The sequence below is a fragment of the Trachemys scripta genome, chromosome 8, assembly GCF_013100865.1.
Source record: "Trachemys scripta elegans isolate TJP31775 chromosome 8, CAS_Tse_1.0, whole genome shotgun sequence".
Taxonomy (NCBI): domain Eukaryota; kingdom Metazoa; phylum Chordata; order Testudines; family Emydidae; genus Trachemys; species Trachemys scripta.
The window spans coordinates 10830576-10848815 of record NC_048305.1 but is presented as its reverse complement, the minus strand read 5'-3'; the positions used below and the strand labels follow the sequence as shown (position 1 = coordinate 10848815).

General features: G+C 44.2%; 1 protein-coding gene across 4 annotated transcripts in view; it reads left to right on the top strand.

The window, feature by feature from the left end:
- Window positions 1-18240, top strand: part of SLC25A48 (solute carrier family 25 member 48) — a 48732-nt gene that overhangs the window by 18344 nt on the left and 12148 nt on the right. The window contains exons 5-9 of one of the 4 annotated variants that reach the window (XR_004646907.1): window positions 2461-2709; window positions 4720-4853; window positions 9706-9835; window positions 13997-14205; window positions 15759-15845. Coding sequence is in view for 2 of the 4 variants with exons in the window: in XM_034779871.1 (XP_034635762.1) it covers window positions 2461-2709; window positions 4720-4853; window positions 9706-9828 (506 nt within the window). In the remaining 2 variants the exon portion in view is untranslated. Of the gene's footprint in view, window positions 1-2460; window positions 2710-4719; window positions 4854-9705; window positions 9836-11129; window positions 11415-13996; window positions 14480-15758; window positions 15846-18240 lie in introns of those variants that run through there. The other 3 variants (XM_034779871.1, XM_034779872.1, XR_004646908.1) reach the window with 3 other exon arrangements.

The following is an 18240-nucleotide window of genomic DNA, read 5'->3' as shown; positions in this document are numbered from 1 at the left end:
CTAAAAATTGTAATTGATTTTCTAGAACCTTCAGCTCTTATAGGAACAGCACCCAAAATATTGGCTTTTAATTCACTCTGTTGTGATCTCTCTCTCTCTCTCTCTCTCTCTTTTTCAACTTGTTGAATTTTGCTCCAGACCAGAGGCCACTGGTAATGGGCTAAGAGATAGACCACGACTGACCTACTGTATAAAATGCAAAGAAAAGGGTCCCAAATAGACATGTGAAGAATAGGCAATAGTTTTGCCTTCTTGCTGAGCCTATAGGAATACTTGAAAAAAAGCCCACAACCAGCAATGTATTGTCTCCTGACTCTAATTACGTGGACACAACTTTTCTTTGCAAACATTCAGGTTCAGATGTACTAGAAGACTGATTCAGCTAATCTCTCATAGTGAATGTCCAATGTCTGATCTCTCTGATCCAAGTGTAAAAACCTCACTTCTTCGGATGTTGCATCCGAAGAAGTGAGGTTTTTACTCACGAAAGCTTATGCCCAAATAAATCTGTTAGTCTTTAAGGTGCCACCAGACTCTTTGTTGTTTTTGTAGATACAGACTAACACGGCTACCCCCTGATACTGATCCAAGTGTATATCTGGAGTATCTACAATAACATCAGTGACTCTGTTGCTCAATTACACCAGTGTATCAGAGATCAGAATTTGGCCTAATATATTTATTGTAATGAAGAGCTATTTGGAATCATCATTAATGCTGACAGCTGAGACAGAAAATAAAAGTGTAGTTTGAGCTCCTGGAAAGCTGTCGTGTCTGACAATGATTTTGATTGTAAGTAGTGAGTTCTGAACTCAAAGGCCAAATATTAGTGTCCTACTAAAATTCTTATCATTAGCCGCTAGTACTCCTTTAATATAAGTTTTTCAGTCTCTCTCTTTGATATGTGTATATATATATTTCGTTAGGATGTGTGACAGAGAGAGAGAGAGAGAGAGAGTATATCTGTAGCTATACAGTAGAACTTCAGAATTATGAACACCAGAGTTATAAACTGACTAGTCAAGCACACACTTCATTTGGAACCGGAAGTACGCAAACAGGCAGCAGCAGAGACCAAAAAAATAAAAATAAAAAGCACAGTACAGTACTGTGTTAAATGTAAACTACTAAAAAAAATAAGCGGGGAAAAAAAAAAGATTTGACAAGGTAAGTAAACTGTTTCTGTGCTTGCTTCATTTAAATTAAGATGGTTAAAAGCAGCATTTTTCTTCTGCATTGTAAAGTTTCAAAGCTGTAGTAAGTCAACGTTCCATTGTGAACTTTTGAAAAAGCAGCAATAACATTTTGTTCAGAGTTAGGAACAACCTCCATTCCCGAGGTGTTCGTAACTCTGAGGTGCTACTGAATCTCACTGAAATACATGTACATACCAAAGAGATACTGTGAAGACTTTAGGGGGAATGATAAACATTCTAATAGAATACCAATATTTGACATATATGTACCTGATAGATGATAGATGCATATATAACTTCATATCACTGCCTATAGAATTGATTTCTAGTGTTTATCCACAAAAGGTTTGCACATAAGAGAGATCTGGTATCCTGCCAATCTCTGTTCATTATACACAAGTGGAATGAATGGTGACATTAAAAATATATTTGAAAAATAGTTGCCCAGGTAGCTGTAGCAATAAACTTCCAAGTGAATACATTTTCTACCTGGTGGAAATGACACCCAAGGCAGGACATCCACAGGCAGGCACAAGTTAGCCTAGGCCAGCATCATAATGATCCCATTTCTTTGGGTAGAGATTCAATGAAATTTATATTGCTGATCTCCAATACAGAACAGATTTCTGATTTGGGGGAAAAAATACTTAATAAAAAACACACACAAATGAGGGCAAAGCACTCTGAATCTTAGGGTTTCCTGGCTTTTGTCAGCTTCTTTAATAACTATCCTGTTATTAAAATATTAAGGGGGCTTTTGGTATTTAATTAGCAATTCTATAGAAACTACAAGAAGTTTACATATTTGCTTTAATTTAAAAAATGGGTAACATTTTCAAAAGTGCCAAAGTCACTTTGGTGTCAAAATTGCCTATGTCTCATAGCCAGATTTAGGTGCCTACAGATGTCAGTAGGTGCCAAGTGGGGTTGAAGTCAATGGTACCTAGGTACCTAACATGCTTAGGCATTTTTAAAAATCCTACTAGATGCCTGTCTGCATCTTTAGGTGTCTAAATACATTTGAAATCTGACCCTGAATACCTAAGTCTCTTTTGAACACAGGACTTAAGTTCCTAAGTCACTTAAGCACTTTTGAAAATTTTACCCACTGGTTGTTTTCACATTTCAACTTAAATAATAAAGAGGAAAAGACTTCAAGGGATTAATTTTAAAAGGAGCAACTACATAAGGGAAGTTAAACAAACTAAAATGTGAGAATGCCCAAAGTATGTATAGTTAAAATGATTTGTATCTGTTTTTGCAGCAAACATAAACTTAAAGCACAGGGCAATTGGGTTTCCCGCATACAGAGGCCCAATTCACTGTGTTAGTTCAATCCTTCGGCAGGAGGGCTTAGCTGGAATGTACCGAGGTGCCGGAGCAATGCTTCTGAGGGATGTTCCTGGGTATTGCCTATACTTCATCCCTTATACAGTTCTCTGTGGCTGGATTACTCCCGAGGGATGCATATCTCCTAGTCCCTCTTCTGTGTGGATGGCAGGAGGTATAGCAGGTATGGTCATTTTTGTTTCACAAGGTTGGGAAACAAATGAATATGAAGCTTAGTCTAAACTTCAGACACTTTATAGCAGTCGTATTAGTTGGATCCTAGCCGTACCCAAAACCAGTGAAAAGCAGGACAGCCAAAGCACTTATTTTATTGGCCCGGTAAGATTTCTTTATTGTGTTTAGTCTTTGTGCATGAGGCACAATATACGTACCTATACACTGGATAATCTTCTGCAACAATCAATCTGAATCATAAAATGTCCGTGTTTTAAGGCCTCATTTTCCTCCCATTTACATGGCTGTAAATCAGGCCTAGTGTTGTTGAAGTCAGTGGAATTACCCTTTAATGTTTTACTTTTGATGCAGTGACTTATGAACTAAGGATGAAATCGTGGCCCCTTTCTAGTGAACTGGAATATTGCCTTTGGCTTCAATGGGGCCAGGATTTCACAAGATTTCTGTGTACAGTGGGACTGCTCATGTGAGCAAAGTTAAGCACCTGTATAACTACTTGCAAGATTGGGGCCTCAGGTTTTTATTTTCTTCTCACTAAGGGCCTGATCCAAAGCCCAGTGAAATAACTGGAAAGACTCCCAGGGATGCCAGTGGGCTTTGCATCAACCCTAAGCCTGTGTAATTAGTATCAGCGTCAGTGGACTGCAGTTCACTCTTGCCTTTCAGCTTTCTGAGTGGCCCATAAGCCTGGAAGGCACTATATTACCCTGTATGTACCTCGTAAGGATAAACGTGCATCCACAGCAGGAGAAGCCGCAAAACCAAGAGAGTCATCGTTAATCTTGTCTCAGTGCTGGAGGCTGAAGCCTGCTTTCTCTGTTTATACTGGCCCTTACCACTTTTATATATGCATTTAGATCTACAAAATTGCCCTTAAACTAGCTAATGATTTATTTACAATTCCTAAATCTCTGGATCCCAAATGAAGACAGTTACTTATTAGCCTGGGTAATGATTACAACACACTGGCTCTGTTTCACTTGCAGACAAACAGAGCACTGGTTGATCTGAACAAATTCTCTAGTATGTCAGGACATTGGCACAGCTCTAGGCACGTTCCTTCCGTCCATCTCCCCCATACAACCCAATCACACAGTCACTGTCTGGCATGAACGACCACAGGTTTCATTATAATACCGAATCAATATGCATGAGACTTTCTTAAACCATTAAATCTCTCAACATGGAAACATCACATTCCAGAGGCAATAAGGGAGCAAATAGAGGACTAGGTTTTCTATACGTGAGCAAGATCCTGAGTAACTGGAAGACCTCAGTCATAAGCGACGTAAGCCCCATTGAGCTTTGCAACCAGGAAAAACATCCCATCCGATTGCGGAGTAATCAACAGGATTCAGATTCAGTCCATCCCCATGTGATTAAAACAGTACCTCATCCACACACACCTTCGTAACCCAATGCCCTCTTTTTCAATATACCCCCAGGATTCCAGTTACTTTTAAATTGCTTCTGTTAGCAACATACTGGAAATTGTAGTTTTGTAGCTTGTGGAGCCTGGGAAGTTTTGGGGTTGGGGAAAGGTGGGGGAAGAGCCTTTCTTCACAAACTTGAATTAAGTGATACTTTCTCAAGTCTTAGTCCTGGGCACTGCAGCAGTATCTACACACACAGGGGTACTTCTGATCTGCCTGTAGTTGGTTACCTACCTTGTTCCTTACCTGTGCTACACTGACAACCAGTTCCTCAAACAGTTTGTCTGGAAATGTGGTACATTACCCCCAGAAATGCCATGTTGATGCCAGAAATGCTACTTTACACTATCATTCCACTGTATTCATCCTTTCTGGAAGTGCCACCAACTGGATGCACTAGGTGAGTGGTGAATTAGTGGGGGTAGCAGGCTGGGGTTAAGGAAGGGTGTGTATAGACATGCACTAGCAGTGAGTATATTATTACCCACGTATCTCCAGTCATAATCACCGCAGCACAGTTGTACCACATCAGTATACGGAAGGAATGATCTTTTCCTTATTTCTAGGAGCAATTTCCTGGGGGACTGCTACTCCGATGGATGTTGTGAAAAGTCGACTTCAAGCTGATGGGGTTTATTTAAACAAATACAAAGGAATCATTGATTGTATCTCCCAGAGCTACCATAGTGAGGGCTTAAAAGTAAGTGGTATTGCGAGGAAAAAAATTGCTACTAGGCATTAATTTTTAGTGAATAATGTAATGGCTGTTATTATCCAAACTGAGGGTAGACAATAAATAATTAAAACCAGTACAATTAATTATAAGTCATAATATTGATGACAATAAATATGTCCTAAAGAATCAAAGAATTTAAATGCTATAAGGTCGGGTTCTGCTACCCATTTTGAGTAGTACTTTACTCCATGGGAAGCACCGTTGAAATAAAAAAGTTTAATTGAGACTAGAGTGCTGTCCATCATGAGGTTAAATGCTGGCTCCATTAAAGTCAATGGGGACATTACCATTGACGTCACTAGGACCAGGATTCATTATGTATTTTTAGTCATTCTTGGATAAGATTTGATAGGTATGTTTCTCTGGTGCCCTTTAGCACCTACAGTCGTTTCACACAAGGACAAAGTGGGTGTAAAAAGCTGTTAAATCGGAAGGGCAGAGAATGAAGCCCAATGGGTTTATTGTATTATACACCGACGATGCCTGAACATTGCGTCATTGTCTCTGACACTTGAATGCCAGGTGCATCTTAAGCCTTCACCAAAACACTATATAGCTCATCGCTAAAGAGTGCTAAATTCCAAGTTCTGAGAGGAAAAATAACCAATTATAAAAAGAAAAATAACTGGCAAATTTGCAGTTGTGACCTGTTAAATATTTGGCATCTTTTTTGCACATGCCAGTAGGTCAGATCAACAGCCACAGAAGCTCATAGTCTGGTCCTTTTCCCAGATGAGGGCTGTTTCCATCTTTTATTCTCACTCATATGACACAGAGGAGTATGTGGCATGGACAAATATACAGCAAGTAACCATATAAAACAATGATTGGATATTCACAGGAATGAGGGCTGCAGGAGATCAACATTTTGTCTTTCTGATCTTACCCCAACTACCTCCAATGGCCAAATTTCAATGTACAGAGTCTGCAGCCAGTCATGGTTGTGCTGCTTGGAAAGGGAATCTGCAGGTCCGCCAGAGAGTTGAATACAAGGACAGTTTCATAAGGAAAACATATTTTCGTCAGTTTCCTATTGGGTGAATCCAAAGTAATGGAGCATTGCTGGGAGATGTTGAACCCTGATTTGGATGTTTACATTCGGCAGGGCCAACGAGAAGGGAGGGGGAAATTACCGGGGCCCAGCAGTCCGGAAGGGAGCCCGGGGCCCGGCTTCCCCCACCTCTCGTCAGCCCTGTTTAGCCGGTCCGCCCTTGCTGGGGGGCCCGAAAATTTTTTTTCACTGGGGCCCGAACCCACTCTTGGCGGCCCTGATATTAGGAGAGAGAGAAACAGGGTTGTTAAAGCCCTAAGTAACCTCAGAGTGTACAAAAAAGAATTGTGGCCCCTTTGCCCACTCAGTATTGTGTGTGTTCATTCTGAATAGAAGAAGATCAAGTCCTAAGGCCTTTCTCTGTAAATCTCAGTTGATGTTTACCTTTGTCCTTGAATGTGACTTTTACAAAATGCGGACAAAGAGTTACACCTTTGTCATCATCTCTAAAAAACAAAACACACAGCTCTCCCGTCCCATATTACAAACTCCACCATGTTTAGATGCTCTATCGTACATTTCAGTGGCATAATGGACTGGGGCGTAGGAGGTCTGGCCTAGCGGTTACAGCTGGGCTCAGGTCTGCCCACCATGGGCGGTAGCTGCCAGGCAGGAGCTGGGGGAATCGCAAGAGCCAGGTTCTGTAAACAAGAGTCAGGCTGGGATTGAAGACCGGAGATCAGAAGCAGTCGCAGGCTAGAACTGAGAGGCAGGAGTCAGGGTCAGGCTGGAATCGAAGACCAAAAATGAGGAGATCAAGCAAAGTCTGGTGTGGCAGCGGGACAAAGTCTATGTGCTTGCCCAGACAACTTCCTGGGGCAACCCCTGAAGCTAAACAGGGCGCTTGGCCACTCAGAGGGCCACAGAGTACCATCACTCTGGGTCTCTTGGGCAGTACATCCTGCAGTGCCTACTCTGCATATTGCTCTCTGGGTGTATCATTGCTTGCCCTCCTGGTGGCACTGTAGGACTATCAGTGGTTCTGAGCTTTGTAAAGCTGTGTTCTGTTCCCTGGGTTCTACCTTATTATGTGATTAGCAAATTTCTGAATTTCAAAGAAAATGCTAGATAGCTATTTTAAATTATAGACTTCCTAGTACTGGACTACAATCAGGCAAAAAGCCTTTTTCCCTTTGTAAGGACTGAAGGATTTTTTTAATGCATTTATTTTGTAGCCAGTATCAGGCGGAGTGCCCTAGTGGTCTGTTCTGAGGCCAGTTTTGTTCAACATCTTCATTAATGATCTGGATGATGGGATGGTTTGCACCCTCAGCAAGTTTGTAGATGACACTAAGCTGGGGGAAGAGGTAGATGCACTGGAGGGTAGGGATAAGGTCCAGAGTGACCTAGACAAATTGGAGGATTGGGCTAAAAGAAATCTGGTTCAACAAGGACAAGTGCAGAGTCCTGCATTTAGGATGGAAGAATCCCATGCACTGTTACAGGCTGGGGACCGACTGCTAAGTGGCAGTTCTGCAGAAAAGGACCTGGAGATTATAGTGGACGAGAAGCTGGATATGAATCAACAGTGTGCCCTTGTTGCCAAGGAGGCTAATGACATATTGGGCAGCATAATAGGAGCATTGCCAGCAGATCGAGGGAAGTGATTATTCTATTTGGCACTATTTGGCACTGGTGAGGCCACATCTGGAGTATTGCGTCCAGTTTTGGGCCCCCCACTACTGAAAGGATGTGGACAAATTGGAGAGAGTCCAATGGAGGGCAATGAAAATGATTAGGGGGCTGGAGCACATGACTTATGAGGAGAGGCTGAGGGAACTGGGCTTATTTAGTCTGCAGAAGAGAAAAGTGAGGGGAGATTTGATAGCAGCCTTCAACTACTTGAAGGAGGGGTCCAAAGAAGATGGAGTTTGTGGCAGATAACAGAACAAGGAGCAATGGTCTCAAGTTGCAGTGGGGGAGGTCTAGGTTGGCTATTAGGAAAAACTATTTCACCAGGAGGGTGGTGAAGCACTGGAATGGATTACCTAGGGAGGTGTGGAAGCTCCATCCTTAAAGGTTTTTAAGGCCCGGCTTGACAAAGCCCTGGCTGGGATGATCAACACCAACTACATCCTGCTTTGAGCAGGGGGTTGGACTAGATGACCTCCTGAGGTCTCTTCCAACCCTGATATTCTATGATTTTAGTCTCCACTCCTATTCCAAAATTCAGTAATCTAAATTTAATCAATGAATTTATTTAATAATATGATTCTGTTAGTAGCTTGCTAACTGAAACACTCCACTAAACATTTTGGAACTAATTAAATGGAATGTTCGTAAAAACAAGTTGATATTGGTTTTCAGTACAGTGAGAACTACGCAATAGTGCTATGTGAGACGGCAGAATTTTAAAACAGGATACAAGTTAGCAATAGAAGTGAAGTGTGTTATTAATACAATGACTCCTTTTCCACTTTACTGTTCAAGCAATCAAAAGATGCAGCCTTTTTCACTCTCAGAAACACATCATCAATTCAAAATATGATGACCAAAAGTATCAAACCTGAATACCTAAATCCATATTTAGTCACCCAAATAAAAGAGATGCTTAAATATGGACTTAGGCCCCTGACTTTAGGAAATCAGATTTGGAAGTGTTGGCCTATATGAAATATTGCCGTTAAGTCTATTCTGCAGTCATGTGAACTAATTCTCAGTAAGGCATAGAACAATCGTACATTTTTCCTTAGATTGGAAACTGTTTTGTGAAAGCAGAAGAGAAAACTGCAAAATATTCTACTTGCACTGAGATGGACACTTAGCAAAGACAAAGGGATATAGGTTCTGATCCAACGCATGTACTTAACCTTACACCCACGAGTGACCCCACCGAAGTCAATGGGACTATTCATGTGCTTAAATTTTAAGCACTTGCTAAAGTACTTTGTTGGGTCAGGGCCTTAAAGCTGCCATGAAGGAGAAGCTGGGAACTGCCCCGTCATAAGTGACTCTGTTTAGGGCCAGGCTAGGAAACTCTATGTTCCTGGAGCCCTATAGGGCCTGTGTAGCTGGTTCTATGCCACCTGCTCCTGCCCTGCTATGTCGATGGATGGTGTGTTCATGTCTCCTGAGAATAGGAGAGGTGAGGAGCACTGCAGCTATCCTTGGAAGATCCTTTGGCTTCTCCAGTTTACAGCAGAGACTGAACCCAGATTGTAACATCTCCTCAAGCCCCAGATGTCTCATGCAGAACTCTGGTGCAACTGAAGACTAGCCCATAAAGTTTGAGCACTTCATTTGCAAAGGCAAGAGGCTCTGCAATCTTGCCTTTCATTTTCTCAGCTCGTTCAATATGGTTTTCAATGCACGTGCAAGAGAGGAAGGGAGAGACAGATAAGAGAAGGGAGATTAAGAAGAAGATTTAGATTTCCTGTTTTCTGGTCACAAAGATTTAAACACGTTTTAGTTAGCCCACTTTTTACCCACTGCAGGAAAAGAAACTTCTGAGAGCCACCTCCTGCTTCTCACTGCTGCTAATATATCTGCTTGGAGGGCATTCTATAAAAACAGCAGAATATGTATGCAGCCCCATCAAACTAGCAACTTGCTATGTATTTTGACTCTCTGGTGCCCAGATAGAAAATGCACAGATGCATGAGCACGGAAGCTAGGTAATAACTCCTCCAGCTCACAAAATGTCTATGAGCAGCTCACAATGTACCCTGTTTGTTGTTCACATTTCCACTATGTTTTAGCTCGGTGTTGTCTTCATGAAAATATCTGATCCGTTCTTTTGCTGTAATCTTTTCCCCTCCTGAACAGGTCTTTGTTAGGGGCCTCACAGTCAACGCAGTGCGAGGATTCCCGATGAGTGCAGCCATGTTTCTTGGATATGAACTTTCACGCAAAGCCCTAAGAGGAGACCAAGCTGCGACCAATCCTTAACATCCAGGTCAGCTTCACAAAGATCTTTATTGATTTCACAGCTGCCAACGCTATTAAAAATAGAGACCTCATCACTGAAATCAGAGGAAGTTGTGGTTGCCCAGAACTTCTGAAAACCCTCTATCAAAGGTACTTACGTGGCCCTCTCCCCGTAGTATCTGAGCCTTTCACAGTCTTGTATGTGTTTATCCTCACGACACCCCTGTGAAGTAGGGAAGGGCTATTTCCCCCATTTAACAGATGAAGAATTGATGTGCAGAGAGGCTAAGTGACATTCCTAGGGTCACACCGCAGCAGCTTGGGATTGCCTGAGTACAAACCTGCCCTGACCCCGTGAGCCTCTGCCCATGCTACTCCTGGCTACACTGCTATTTTTAGCATGCTAGCTTCAGTAGAGCTAGCGAGGGCCTGTCTACCCATGCTGGGAAGGACCCTCCCAACTGCAGTCTAGACGTACCCCAAGATGCCTAAATATGGATTTAGGTACCTAACTTTAGCCATCCAGCATTGAAAGCCTTGGCCTAAGTGACAGTCTAGTGCAGGGGTTCTCAAACTAGGGCCGCCGCTTGTTCAGGGAAAGCCCCCGGTGGGCCGGGCTGGTTTGTTTACCTGCCGCGTCTGCAGGTTCGGCCAATCGCGGCTCCCACTGCCCGTCTTCGCTGCTCCAGGCCAATGGGGGCAGCAGGAAGGGTGGCCGGCACGTCCCTCGGCCCATGCCACTTCCTGCAGGGTCCCTCTACCACAAGGCCTAAGGAGGAGTAGAAGCAAGGCCAAAGTCTCACCCCACCTGAGGACCAGCCAGGCTGGGAGGTGGCTATCTGGGCTAGGATGTTCATGGGCTGCCTGCTCTTGGGCCTAGCATTTGCTACTGCTGAGATTAACCAGAATAGTCAGTTTTCCATAAATGAATAACAAAATACATCCAGTGCACGCACCCTCTGAGCAGAAGACCTAACATCACTGATTACATTCAAAGCATCATTCTCTCCGCATTACCGACTTTTTAACACATCATTCTCATCCAAGGACGCAACATTGCATGAGCCCATTGGGATGACGGTTGGGAATATTGTTTCCTTTTCAATGCAGACTAAATTATATGTCATTTATTTGCCTATTCTGTATAAAATGGAACATGAATGAATTAAAATGGAAAATCATGGGGAGATTTGCTATGAACCGTGTATCTGAATTGTTCTGCCCTGCATGGCATCTGTGCCTTCAACAGCCAGACTTTGGTTTTATTTGCTAAAATGTTGGAAAGAGAAGAATAGGCCAATACGCTCCCCTTCTCTTCCCAGCACAGAGCAAAGGAGCACAGAAGACTTAGAAACTAGACCCATTATCCTGCACCATTAAGTCAATGGGAGCTTTACTATTGGCTTCAATGAGCACAGGATCAAGCCCCAGCAGAGGAAAGGGGGAAGAACCAGCAGAACGTGCTGCCTGCTGTCCCCATGTCTGAGCATGCCCATCTCTACCAGAGCAAGAACGTCTCCACCATCAGTCTAGTCCCGGATCCATGTGGCTGGGGCCACTCTTACTGCTGGATCCCAATAAAACCTTCACATGTGTTTGCCCTGCAAGATTTCCCTATTGTCTCCTTTATTTCACCCTCCAAGGCTCAGTAACTGGCCAGCCCTGTAGTGCCATTTCAGCCAGCTCCTATCCCCAACGTTCTCCCAGTACTACTCCAGGATTGGACACAGAAGACCAGCCCCTGTTTGAGAAACACTGGCCTAAATATTAACTCAAAGCTGGAAGCTGCAGGAGGGCACCAAAAATTGCACTTTCACGCAGCTTACACATTAACGTGATTTAGCTCTGACACGTGGTATTGCAGAGAGCAATGAGGACGATCTGCCTTTAACTCTTTATTTCTAGGGACATTTTTTTTTATGGAAAGATGAAAATATAGATCAAAATAAACAGAACAAAAGCAAACAATTATTCACCTAGCTATATAGAGAATTTACATCACATGAAACAATTTGTAAAATGTACTGAATGTATCTAGATATTCCATTTCATCCTGTAGAGTAGATGTGTGTATCTATTGATTATTTTTTGTATAAAAATGTGAATAGCTGTGTTAGAAATGACATAGGAACATGCCTCAGGTCCAGTGCATTATAGAACTTAATTTTGTGGGCTAAGAAATACAAGCAGAGCAAGACTGCTTGACACCTGCAGTGTTATTACATCTGTTCACTGTGCCTTAGGGTTTCTTTTAATGCATGATATCACTTAAGGACCTGATTCTGCCACCCTCCTTCATGCTGAGTAAGTGAGTAATCCCATTTGAATAGGGTTGCCAGGCATCCGGTTTTCAATCACAATGCCCCCTCAAAAAGGGATTGTGGCGGCTCTGGTCGGCACTGCTGACTGGGCTATTAAAAATCCGGTCAGTGGCACAGCAGGGGCGCAGGGCTAAGGCAGGCTCCCTGCCTGCCCTAGCTCTGTGCAGCTCCTGGAAGCGGCCACCAGGTCCCTGCGACCCCTAGGTGCATGGGCAGCCAGGGAGGCACCGTGCACTGCCCCTGCCCCAGTGCCAGCTCTGCAGCTCCCATTGGCCAGGAACCACAACCAGTGGGAGCTGTGGGGGCGGCACCCGCAGGATGTGAGGGCAGCGCTTGGAGCCTCTCTGGCCACCCATGTGCCTAGGGGCTGCAGGGACGTGGCAACCACTTCCTGGGAGCTGCAGTAACTGCCACTGGGACCCTGAAACCCCTCCCACACGCCTGTCTCAGCCTGGAGTCCCCTCCTGCACCACGTGCTCCCACACACACCACAACCCCCTGCCCCAGCCCTGAGCCCCCTCCCGCATCCCAAAGCCCTCATTCCTGGCCCCACCCCAGAGCCCGCACTCCCAGCTGGAGCCCTCACCCCCTCCTGCACCCCAGCCCCCTGCCCCAGCCCGGTGAAAGTGAGTGAGGGTGGGAGAGAGCAAGCGACGGGGGGGGGGGAAGGAATGAGCAGGGGTAGGGCCTCAGAGAAGGGGCAGGGCCTTGAGGGAGGGGCAGGGGTGTTCAGTTTTGTGCCATTTGAAAGTTGGCAACCCTACATTGGAACTACATGTCTGAATAAGCGCATGAGGAAGTGAGCAGAAATGGGTTCTACATGTTTATGAAAGGTACATCCTGGAGCCAACTGTGCTCCTGGAAAGCAGTGCATGATGGGAAATCTCCTACAGGGCAGATGGGATGTTAAGGCTTTAGGCCTTTTAGTGTATGGATAATATTGTTCAATTAAGAAAAAAAAAACCCAGACTCAAGTGGAATAGGCACTTTTGGCTAGGACACAGGTCCACTGAGATTGTTAAGCATTTTTAAAATGTTGGGGCTATTGTAGGGGAAGGACTCAGTCCAGCAAAAACATTTAAGACAAAATTAAGCAAATGTTTATGTGCTTTGCTGGAGTGGGGTCTATGGGAGGAGAGCTGGAGGGATTTGGGAACAGACTCTCACTGTAGGATTTCCTTGTATTACAACATTTGTAAAAGTGCTAATCAATGTGTATTTTAAATCCTTTGTTCTTTTGCTTTATTCTTTTCAGTCCTCCTTGCATATACAGCACTGAGAGCAACATGGGTTTCTCACAGTTATTTTTATTGGTGTTTTTCCATTTGGAGCAATATAAGCCAGCCTGAGATAGGTCCTGCAGTGCTTACTCTGCCAAACTCACATTAAATAGCAGCCTGCAGGAATGGGCCATAACATAGTAGCATATTACCTTAGTGGCAAAGAAGGAGGGGGAGAGAAAGTTAAATAATAAAACAGAAAAGAGAAGAGGTGGGGAAAAAAGTAAAATATTAAACAGGTGAAAGCACTGACCACATGATGGCACCATACCCTGTCGGAAGAAACGGGAAAAGGCAGCTTATTACAAAATAGCTGCAGGAGTTGAGACCACTCAGAACTCTGCCTGGCTTCATTCAAAATGCTGACCAGGCTTGCAGGAAACAGGTCTGATCAAAACGTGTCCCAGTTTGACAGAATCATTTGCAGGCACTGGACAAATCTTTTGATGAGCTTAGCTTGAGTTTAACAAAACCATAAACTAAGCAAAACACCGCAGTGTTGTTTCATGACACTTTCACGCAGATTTGCTGCTCGGACTTCTTTACAGCATTGGTGGCTCAGTGACAGAATTCTTGTTGGCCATGCAGGTGGTCTGGCTTTGAGTCTCAGCCAAAGTATCGGTTCTGCAGTGGGCTTGATGCCGAAATTAGGGAGTGAAGTTCTACGGCTTGGTTATGGAGATCAGACTAGATAATCATAATGGTACCTGCTGGGATTCAAGTCTATGGAGACGGACTCTGAAAAGGTTTAAAACCTGTCTTCAAAGTAATAAAGAATGAAGGGCTTAAAACATGTCGTGAGTTGATTTTTTTTTAAATGGTTAAGATATTACTATTGTTGTTGTAGTTGACTGAAGTAGAGAAAATGCATGATGGAAATGTTCTCACCTTTTAATTAGTCCAGTTATGGTGTCTGATGTTACAATTGGAAAGTTCTCTGGATGATAACATCTCCCAGATACTTGTTTTTCTATCTTCTCTTGACCATTTTAGGCTTTTCTGGCTGAAAGGTATGATGTGGGTGCAGCATAGGGTAGTTATAACTCTACTTGCAGATCAGCATTCACAGTAAGATCTTTTTGAAGTCTTTGTGCAGGGGCTTAAGGATGCTCATTTCATAGATTTCTGTTCCCCCCCCACCCCCTGTTAAAATGAGAAAAAAATCCTTTGTTTTAGTGTGTTTTTGAACTAAAGGCCTGATCTCCCACAGATGCTAGGAGCAAGGCCAAATTGCTCCCTAATGACCTGGAAATTTAATTTAAAGACTCTGTCTTTTAAAAAGTTACTGGGAGCTGGGACAAATTGTGCTTACGGAGTTCGCTGGTACACATGGGGAGCAGGGCCCAGCTGTTGAGCAGGGATGCAACAGCATGCGAGGGGTTCATGAACTCCCAGCCCCTCCTTGCACTCCCACGCGGTAGCTGGATACATCTAGGACCTATGGACTTGATCCCTTTCCCAGCGAAGTCACTGGTACTACTCCCATTGACTGCAGTGGAGACTAGCCCCCAAAGTTCACCTCTAGTCATCACTCAGGACTTAGAGCGATTTTTACTTCAAGGAATGGACTTAAACTTTTGTTAAACCAAAGTCCTCTGAAACAGTCTCATAACGTAGTCCATTCGTAGTGAGTTGTTGGGGTCCTGGACTGTCCTGTTTGCCAGCCAATAGGACGTCTTGCCCACTGCGCCTACATCTCTCTCTGTTACCATGTGCACCACATGACTAAGGCAGTACTCCAGACTGACCTAAGGACAGTATTTCTGGGATAACTGCTGCTGCAGGTCCAGTAGGGGCAGCGCAAGCACCGGGCCAAATCCAAAGGGAGTTTAGATACAATCTAATGTAGTGTAATTTACATTTTCTTAGAGCCATACTGCATACGTCAACTTAGACGCTTTGAGATTTCCTTATGGAAACTCACTTTAGCTCCTACCCATTACTTATTCCCTTCTTACCCAACACCTTTGAATTTGGCTCCTAGTGATTTTTATAGATCCTGTTAAAATCATAGCGATGATGGCGCTGCACCAGCCAGGGATTTCTTCCACATCTAAAGAATCCCCAGCTGTTCACGTAAGCCAGCTGGATGGCCCTTTTGTTCCAAGAGAGCAGTGTAACAACACCACAGTAAAGACCAAAAGCTGGCCCATTGTTTTCAAATTATGTAACCAAAATGAAACAGCTTCAACAACGGATTCTATAGTCTGAGGCCCTTTACATTCTTATCTCTAGCATCTTCAAGACCACCACATAAACTGATATTCCCTGTGATGAATTTAATTTACCATGTGTCTCATATTTGATCTTCTCTCCCATTACATCTTTCTGCTTTGCTTTTAAACCACAGATTATAATCTGTCAGAAATGAAGATATGATTTTTTTTTCTACAACTCGGAGTGAAATGTCATCTCCCCAATTTCTTTGAACATCCAGGTATGTTGTTTCATAGCAAACAGGACTCTGTTTAGCTAGAGAGTTATCATCTCTAACATACCCCTGATTTGAGCTAAGAACATCAAGTGACTTTTTGTAACCTTAAAGGAAAAATAAAAGTGCATTCTAGGAAAAAATAATGAACTCCGGAGTAAGAAGTAGGGGAAAAAAACGTAATTGTTAAAATTATACAGGACAGGCACACACACATGCATGCACTGCCCCCTCCCCCCATCTCCCCAGAATACAAATTAAATAAATAGGTTATATGTACATTTTGAGACAATGGGGATTTTGCCCTTATGTTCAGTGGATGCTGGATCCAAGTCTTAGAGAAAATTGTAATCAGAAGTTAAAAGGAGAAAAAGACTTAGTAAGATCCACATGTCCTGCAGAATGGGAATGTCTTTTTTAATAGGAACTCAATGGTTTTTATATGTAATTTACTCTTTAAGCCAAAAAAAATAAAACAAAACCCTGCAGTACAGGTGGGATATTAAGGCTTCAGGATAGATCATCAAGTTCCTAGAGATAACATATATAGGCTCTTGAGTTATAGAGAAAAAGGCCATGCCTGGGTAACGAGCTGGACCACAACGTCCTGGTTCTGAAGAGGACCAAGCGATTTCCAATGACAGGGGCCAAGCTGAGTGTAAGAACTGGGGCTGATGAACGTGAGCTTCCTAAATGAAAACTGTTTATTCCATGTAACAGATGGATCGCTCATGGCCGAGGCGCCTCCTGCTGGTCATCTTGGGATTAGCTCAACTCCAGCTCCGGAGCGCTCTCTGCTGAACGGTGTCTCGCCTGCCTCAGGCCCCGTGTCCCTCCCGGACCCCGGTGCCCTTTACCTCGGGGTTCTGCCTTCCGCAGTACCCCTACTCTGGGTCTCGCCTCCCAGAGGAACCCCCACCTTGCCTCAGTGGCTACTGCCAGTCATCATCTAGCCCCCGTTCACTGGGGCAAACTGCAGTCTGAAATGGCCACTCATCACTGGCAAGAAGGCTGGACCAGCTGCCTCTGCCTATTCTCGGACTACACCTCTTTAGCCCCAGTACCTGCCTTGGGCTTTTAACAAGGCCTGCAGCCTGGGGGGTTGCCAGGATGGAGTTCCCCAGCTCCTCTTGCCCTTCCCCAACACTGCTCTGCTTCTGGTACTCTTTTCTCTCAGGCAGCCAGGTCCTTCTCCCTCCAAGTCTGGAGAGAGACTTCCCAGCTCCTGGCCCCCAGCCCTCTCATCAGGGCCTGCTGGGCCCTGATTTAGTTGGCCACACCTGTAGTCAGCCACTCCCTCAGCTGCTCTCACTCCTTTGATCCCAGCCACAGCCCTCTCCAGGGCTGTTTTTAACCTCTGTTCTGCCAGAGTGGGGCAGCTCCCCCACTACAATCCTGTTTAATCACTAGTGTGATCTGGGCTCTAGGTTCAGGCATGAGAACAGCAGGTTCCATCACCACGGGACTCCTTCCTGTGACAGCAGATGCTGGCAGTGAAAATGATAAATGGAAAACCTTAAAAGATGTGAGGTTTGGTGACCCCTGCTTTCCTCTGCTTCTGGAGTCGGTTGGGCGTGAGATACTCTTGCAACAAAATACCCAGCAGAGGAGGCTAATTGCTCTGAGGGCTTCATACTTTGCAATGTCTCAAGTGTTACCAGACCTGTGACTGCTGTATAGGCAGAATGGATCACCTGCAATGTTGCTTGACCTCAGGGTCTCTGTCACTGCACTGGCCTCTACTGTGCTGTTAAGTGAGACCTGGATGACTTAGATCTCAATGTATTTTGGGAATGATCTGCATAGGAACTGGAAATGCGATGGTGTCCTCACCAGTTTGTTCTCAAGGAAAACAGAATTTGCCCCCTCTTCCTCCCTCCTCCCACCTGTGAAAAGAACAGGCTTAAGCACCCCTCAAAATATATGGATTCCCTAAGGGACGCATCCCTGCTGTCGCTCCCAGAATGACACCATTCTGGGGGGTTCTTCGCTGTAGAGAGAAGTCCTGCACAGATGTTAATACTGAGTATTGACTTTTACGAGGATGCTCTGTGGAACTGGTGCAGAATGATGCACGCTCACCCATAGCCCACTTTCTCCCCATGCAGGGGTCCCTCATCCAGTGAAGAGGCTTCAGCAGAGGAAGGGAGAATGATGCTGTGGAAGTGGCATTGCTCCTTTCTGTGCCTCCTAGCAGGGCAACCCCTGTGGTTTTGACCCCTGTGCCCAGGGAGCCACAAAAGAGGAATTGTGCTGTGTAGGACTGGTTAAAAAAATGTTCATGGATAGAAAATGGGGTTTTTGACTTAATGAAAATCTTCACAGAAAATATGTTTTCCTTGAAAATTTTTGAGTTTTGTCGGAACTTAGAAATGTGGGGAAGGTCAGTTTTTCCATGAAA